The sequence below is a fragment of the Bison bison genome, unplaced genomic scaffold (genome assembly GCF_000754665.1).
Source record: "Bison bison bison isolate TAMUID 2011002044 unplaced genomic scaffold, Bison_UMD1.0 scf7180017864270, whole genome shotgun sequence".
Taxonomy (NCBI): Eukaryota; Metazoa; Chordata; class Mammalia; order Artiodactyla; family Bovidae; genus Bison; species Bison bison.
In genome coordinates this window covers 7,531,163-7,538,482 of record NW_011494842.1, presented here as the reverse complement: position 1 = coordinate 7,538,482, position 7,320 = coordinate 7,531,163, and the positions used below count along the sequence as shown (strand labels likewise).

The 7,320-nt window shown below is 57.9% G+C and overlaps 1 protein-coding gene across 1 annotated transcript in view; it reads left to right on the top strand.

The window, feature by feature from the left end:
• Window positions 1–7,320, top strand: part of TEAD3 (TEA domain family member 3) — a 24,323-nt gene that overhangs the window by 8,168 nt on the left and 8,835 nt on the right. Inside the window, exons 4-5 of the mRNA XM_010848727.1 lie at window positions 2,507–2,773; window positions 4,610–4,674. Coding sequence (XP_010847029.1) covers window positions 2,507–2,773; window positions 4,610–4,674 — 332 coding nt within the window. The remainder of the gene's footprint in view (window positions 1–2,506; window positions 2,774–4,609; window positions 4,675–7,320) is intronic.

Here is a 7,320-nt window from a genome sequence, read left to right as displayed (position 1 = left end):
CCCCCGCCGCCTGGGTGAGGGGAGGCGGGCAGAGACTTGGGGGAGGCAGGAAAGTGGCTTTGGAAAGTCTGGGGCTGGCAGGGCCCCCCATGCGCCGGGCCCCTGCTGCTCTGAGGGAGGCCTCAGGGAAGGATTTGGGGGGAAATGGGCTGAGGAATCTGTTGGGAGGGGTCTTAGCTCATCGTAATCCCTCATCTGCCTCCCCTCTAGAGCCCACTCATCTGTGGCACTGTCAGACCTGGGGGAGGCTTTGCATCCCAACTACCCCAGTACAGGAGCCGCTGTGATCCCCCCACCCTGCATTGCCCTCCCCGCTTTATTACATAGACTTGGTCTCAAGGGGTTGAGGAGGGGATGGAGGTGGGGATGCAGTTCCTGGGCTGAATAGAGAAGTGTGGCCCTTGCGACCCGTCAGGAGCACGGCTTCCTCTCTCCATGGCTGCCCTCTGGTGTGTCCTGAAGGCCTTCCAAGGGAGGGTTATGGCAGTAACCTGGGGGTCCTTGAAGTTGCTCCAGCCACCTGGGTTGAGGAGATCCCGTGGCCCAGACCCCACTAGGTAGACTGAGGATGGTTGCCGTGACAGCTGGGTCTCCTTTCTGTCTGCAGATGGTGGGACTTCTCATCTTGGTTAAGAGACCGAAGTTAGATTGCCTGTGTTCAGAACCCAGCTTTAGTACGCACTAGCTGCGTGTCCTTGGGCAGATTGCCTAACCTCTCTGTTCCTTGGTTGTCTCATCGGAAAAGTGGAAATAATAATAGTAGCCACCTCATGGGTGACGGTGAGGATGAAGTGAGTCAGTGTGTGTCAAGTCCTAGACTAGTGCCTGCCATATGCAGGTGCTGTTGTTTGTAGTGACGTGAAGTGTAAACTCTGTGTCCACCTGACATTCAGGCAGCAGCCCCCGCCAGGCCCTCCCAGGCTGCCAGCAGCCACCTTCACGCCTTCCAGAGTAAATAGGTGGTCCCCAAAGGGAGAACCCCACCCATTTGGCAGGACCTGGAATTCTTGTTTGAAGGGAAAGAATTCTCTTCCCTGGCTTCTGTGGGGGTCTCCCACCTGGCTCCCTTCTCTCTGTTCAGCCCAGAGCACATACCAGAGTCTAGCCATCTGGGGCTCTGCAGCTCCCTGGACCCTGAGAAAGCCCTGGACGTGCAGTTCTAAGGCTGAAGTGGGCCGGGGGTGAGCCGAAGGGCTGTGTGTGTTGGGGGACTGTCTGGGTGTGGTCTGCTTTAATAACCCAGCTCGGCGTGTGCAGGGAACTCAGAGTTTATAGAGCCCTGGCCCTTCCACCATGTGGGCCAGGGCAGGGGCGGGTGTGTGGGTGGTTTATGGGCTGCTGTGGGGCCAGGAGGTGCGGGAACAGGAAGTGGGATGGAGGAACGGGTGGGGTTGAGCAAGGCTGTCAGCCCAGTACCTTCTCAGCTGCTCCCTTACCCCCCAGCGTCGCTCCATTCTCCAGGATTCCTAGGGCAGTTCCTGCCCTGAGATTAGGTTCCTTGGCAGGGTTCTCATGAGTTAGCTTTTGAGGAAAGCAAAACCATACCCTCCCTGGATCAGGAACCCTCATCTTATGGCAGGTCCTTGGCAGGGTTGGGTTGATGCTGGGGGAGAATAAGGGGTGAAGTGTTAGTTGCTCGGTCGTGTCCGACTCTTGCGACCCCATGGACTGTATAGCCTGCCAGGCTCCTCTGTCCGTGGAATTCTCTAGGCAAGAATACTGGAGTGGGTTGCCATGCCCTTCTCCAGGGGATCTTGCCAACCCAGGGATCGAACCTGGGTCTCCGACATTGCAGGCAGCTTCTTTACCATCTGAGCTACCAGGGAAGCCCACAGGTGGGGGTCCCTGATCAGGACTCCTGATGACGAGGAGGAGAGTCAAGGCTAGAGGCAAGGAGCCCTTTTGAGAGCCGCAGAAATCCTTGGCCCTGCCCGTGTGGTCCTCCTCTCTTCCTCGTCATGGTGCCTTTGGCAGCTGCATGGTCTTGTGAGCCTGTTTTCCTCATCTGCATAATGGGCATCACTCCTTGCCACCCCCCCGCCAACCCCCCCAACGCCACCTTAGTTTTGAGGGTTAAATGAATATGAAAGTGCAGGTGGCGGTGGTTTAGTCGCTAAGTTGTGTCCGACTCTTGCGACCCCATAGACCGTAAGCCCACCAGGCTCCTGTGTCTATAGGATTTTCCAAGCAAGAGTACTGGAGTGGGTTGCCATTTCCTTCTCTGAAAGTACTTTTTCCTCACAAAAGCGCTGTGCAGGTATAAGGCATTTTGTGTTGCTCTTGATCTCTACTAGTACCATGTCTTGAGTGTTAATGAAAGAATCTCATTTCATTTTAACCCTCACAATCTCAGGGAGACCCTTCCTTCCTTTTAATAAGGCTCAGAGAGGTGGAGTCACTCACCCAAGGTCACACTGACTAAACCACCCCACCCTGGAGCACTGGCCCGGCCCCGGGGTGGGAGATTGCTGTTGTCTGGAAGGGCCCTGTGCTACCTAACCCCTCTGCTTCTGCCCCCCAGGTTCAGGCTGCCCAGTGGGCTCAGGCCCAGAGCCCAGAGCAACCAGCACAATAGCGTCCAACAGCTGGAATGCCAGCAGCAGCCCCGGGGAGGCCCGGGAGGATGGGCCCGAGGGCCTGGACAAGGGGCTGGACAACGATGCAGAGGGCGTGTGGAGCCCGGACATTGAGCAGAGCTTCCAGGAGGCCCTGGCCATCTACCCGCCCTGTGCCCGCCGCAAGATCAGCCTGTCGGACGAGGGCAAGATGTATGGTGCGTGCGGGGAGGCAGGGGACCCTGGGCCGGACTTGGGGAGGCGCCTGGCCCTCCCCGCCCCTCCCCCTGCTCTCTGCCCCCTCACCCAACCGGTTTGGCAAAGTCCTTGCGGGGCCTCCAGCCCTCCTAGGGCGGGCGGGCGGGCGGGCGAGTCTGGGCGTGCAAGCCTGTGTGTCTGGATCCTCCTCACAAACAGGCCAGGCTTGCCCCCTCCACCAGAGTGCAACCCACACGCGACACCCCCTGGCTGCCCCTCCTCTCCTCGCCCCTGCTGGCCTGGAGGTTTCAGGGTGACTCAGTGGGCCCCAGAAACTGGGTCAGTTCGGTGTGTTCTGGTCTGGACCTGAACACAGGTCCCTCTCCTAGGAGGACGTCGGGGAGCCCCCCGAGGGCTGAGGCCTGGGGTGGGATCCCAGTGCAGAGCAGGGGTTCCCCCCATCATGGGGGGGTCGAGGAGGGGGACTGCAGGGTGGTGAGAGGCCTGCTCTGGGAAGGGCCCGTGTGGGGAAGAGGGTCTCACCTCCTCCCAGGCCTCCTGCTTGCCTCCCTCTGCCACCTGGCCCACCTCCTGCCTCCAGAAGGGAGTGTCCCCCCCACCCCGTTCCTTCCTCAGAGGGCTCTCCCAGGGCTGCATTTTTGGGATAACTCAACCCTTCTGCTCCTGGCTCCTTGCCAGCATCCTCCAGCTCTCTGGAGTGGGGCAGGCCGTCAGCCCGTCCGCGCCCGGTGTGCAGCGCCGTGGGGGGAGCAGAAGGGAGACAGCTGGGCTGCCTGGGTCCCCTTCTCCTCCCACGGGCACACGCCCACCGCCAGCCCGGGCCCACTCGTGGGGCAGGCAGGTGTTCCCGGGTGCCTTCCCCGGGATGGGGGCCACCTGCCCCCACCACCACCTCCCAGATGGCCGGGGCAGCCCCGCAGGGTATTTTTAGACAGGGTGGAGGGAGTGGGGTGGAGGGGGCAGGCAGGAAGGGAGGGGCAGTGGGCCTGGTTCTGTCATGGAAGAGGAATTTGGAGAATGTGGCCCTTCTGCGGAGGCTGTGGAGTTGGGGGGCAGGGGCCTGGAGTTGGGGGTAAGGGGTGTGCCCCCAGGATGCTGATATACACTGCACCGTGTGTCCCAAGCACCACCCCTCGCTTCACAGGGCCAAGCCCTCGGACACTGGCCAGCCTCTGGGTCCCCCAAGGGTCTGGGGTGCAGAGCAGAGCCCCCCCATCCAAGGCTGCCGGGCTGAGCCCGCTCTCACAGGGTGGAACAGACACTGGGAACCAGTGACTTGGGGGTGACAGGCTCAAGGACATGGTGATGCGCTCAGTGACACCTCTTGACCCAGGCTGTTGGTGTAGGAGGCGTGCTGGGGACCGTCCGGTCCTTCCTGCCTGTTTCACCAGAGAAGGACAGGGACCCAGGGCCCAGAATTCTCACAGACACACAGGGATGTGTGCCCAGGAAGAGACGTCACACACACACCCTCATTGACAACACAAGGGGGAAGGAAGCCCTGCCCGGGGCTGGGAGTGGGGGGCCCAGCTGTCCTGCCGCCCTTCGGCCACACCTGCCCCTGTCTGTCTCGCAGGGAAAGCCCGTCAGGCCGCCTGACGTCGTTCCACCTCCTGCCCGCAACCCCTCCCCCAATGAGCAGCCCCCCGGTCCTGGAGGCCATAGGGGAGCCCTGGGACTTCCCCTTCAGCTGCCCTGCTTGTGCCCCTTGGGGGGCAGAGAGGGGGGTGGTTTGGAATTGAGACAGAGATGGGGGAACAGGCGTGGTGTGGTTTCCAGCTGGGGAGGGGCTCTCCTCTTTGCCCACTTCCCATTTTCCTCTTATCCCAATCTAGGTCGAAATGAGTTGATCGCACGCTATATTAAATTGAGGACGGGAAAGACTAGGACGAGAAAACAGGTAAGAGATGATTTATACTGTGCACACCCCCCACCCCAAAAGACACCCTCTTCCCTGCCTCCTTCAGCCCCTTCCCAGCCGAGCTAGCCCACTTCCCTGCCCACTTCCTTGGATTCGCCCCATTACTCAGCCCTGGTTCCCCTACCTGGGATCAAACCTTAGCCACCCGCATTGGGAGCGAGGAGTCTCCTCCTCCACTGGACCTCCAGGGAAGTCGCCGCTGTCCTTTGTGACTGCCCCCCTCCCCCGGATCTTTGGTTCAGTGACCACAGATCGCTGGGCAACTGTGGCAGCTGTGTGTCCCTGCCCCGAGTGGCTCACTGACCAGGCAGGGAGACGGACGGTTGGACAGATGAGTGCAGAGGAGGGCGGCATGGCTGAGATTGGAGTGTGCGCTATCGGACAAGCATCTAACCCTGACCAGCCAGGGGAAGGGAGGAGGAAGGGCTGGGAAGGCTTCCTGGAGGAGACGATGCTCAAGATGACTTTTTTTTAGGAAGGAACAGATTTAGGCAGGCAGGAGGAAAGGGAGATGATTCTTCCAGGCCGAGGAAGTTGGCTGTACAAAAAATAATTGTTAACGCCTCCAGAGTTGACTTTGTGTTCATATATTTAGTCCTCATAGCAGCCTTGTGAAGTGGGTACAGTAATTATCTCCCTCTTACAGGTGAGGAGACCAAGGTGCAGGAAAGTTAAGTAACTTCCTAAGGTTGCTTGGCAGGTTGGATCCACTGGACAGGAAAAGAGATTTCAGTTGGTGTGGTGTGTGGAGGGAGGGGTGGAGAGATTGAGCTGGCGCCTGAGGGCCAGGTTTCCCTGGGGGCAGCTGGGGGCCTGGAAGGGACTAGATCAGGGAGTGGCAGCTGTTAAGGCCTGTCTGCCCCGAACACCCGAGGCAGTGCATAGGGAGGGCCAGGCGGAGGCAGGGACCTAGGTCAGCCGCGGCCTGGGCAGTGACCGTGGGTAGCGATGGTGGACACGGAAGAAACTGGCGATCTGGGAGCTAGTCATCTAGGCTTCCAGTCCAGGGAGGAAACCTGAACGGAGCCCTTTAGGGTGGGTTGCATGTGGGGTGAGAGAGGCAGGCTGGAGTCAGGGACCTGGAGAACCGAGGTCAGCACCGCCCGAACCTCCTTCTCTGGGTGGGATTTGGGCCTTGCCACCCACCCCCGAGATCCCCCCTGTCTCCAAGGAAGGTTCTGGGTCCACTCACCCAGTGTGGAAATTGCTCCCTCATTGTTCAGGCCTTTATTAGTCACTCTGCCTGGGCCCGCGCATGGTCATCGTCGTCGTTAGTTTCTTATTTATTTCATTTTACTTGGCTGCACCAGGTCTTCCTCGTGGCACACAGGATCTAGTTCCCTGAACAGGGTTTGAACCCGGGGCTCCCTGCATTGGGAGCTCGCTGTCTTAGCCGCTGGACCACCACGGAAGTCCCTGGGCCAGCTCAGACCGTACAGCATTTATTCATTTAGCAAATCGTTGAAGCTACTACTGTGTTCTCCCGGCACTAGGGATCCCGCCAAGAACCGGACAGACAGGGCCCAGTTCCCTGAAGCCTGGGGCCATGGGAGGAATACTAGCTGTTCAGCCCCCGGCTTCAAATACTTGCTCCTCTACCTGCGGGCAGGGGATGCCTCACCTCCCAGCCTCTGTCCTCAGCTGTTCAGTTAGCTTAAATGTAAAACAGAGTGTATTTGTGTAAGAATTTGCCACTTCTATTGCTATTAGTATTATAGTCATTATGGTGAAGGATTACGGTGAAGATTGCTCAGTTGTGTCCAACTCTTTGCGACCCCATGGACTGTAGCCTACCAGGCTCCTCTGTCCGTGGGATTTTCCAGGCAATAGTACTGGAGTGGATTGCCATTTCCTTCTCCAGGGAACTTCCCGACCCAGGAATTGAACCCGGGTCTCCCACATTGTAGACAGATGCTTAACCATCTGAGCCACCAGGGAAATCCCATTATAGTCATTACAGACCACCATCCCAGGCACAGGAAGAGGGGACTGTCTTGGGCAGGTGTGTCCTGCTTCACCCAAAAGACGTGTTTATAGGAACCTGTTGGTCAGAGTGGGAAGGGGCCCAGGCATCTTTAAATGAGACCCAGGGAGGGTGGCAGATCCCCTGAATTCTGGGTCCAGCATCACACCTGCTCCTGGCCAGATATCCCAAGAAGGCTGGCTGTACAATGACATTTTACATACTAGCTGTTGGTAAGCTCAGGATTTTAAAAACCTCTGGCTTTTGTCATTTTGCAAGGGTGACACTCCTCTTACTTTATTATTAGAGCTCTGATGTCTGATATCTCCTCAAAGAGGGACCCAACCTATGGTTGTGAGAATAAGGTGTGTCTTTATGTGTCACAAAGAGCAATGCAAGGTTTTTTGGTGGTTTTCATTTTACTTTTAGCTGAAAAAAAAATGCAGTTTTTAAATTTATTTTTTATAGCTACTTAGACCAATTAATGGGCTTCCCTCATAGCTCAGTTGGTAAATCATCTGCCTGCAGTGCAGGAGACCTGGGTTCAATTCCTGGGTTGGGAAGATCCCTTGGAGAAGGAAATGGCAACCCATTCCAATATTCTTGCCTAGAGAATCCCATGGACAGAGGAGCCTGACAGGCTACAGTCCACAGGATCACGA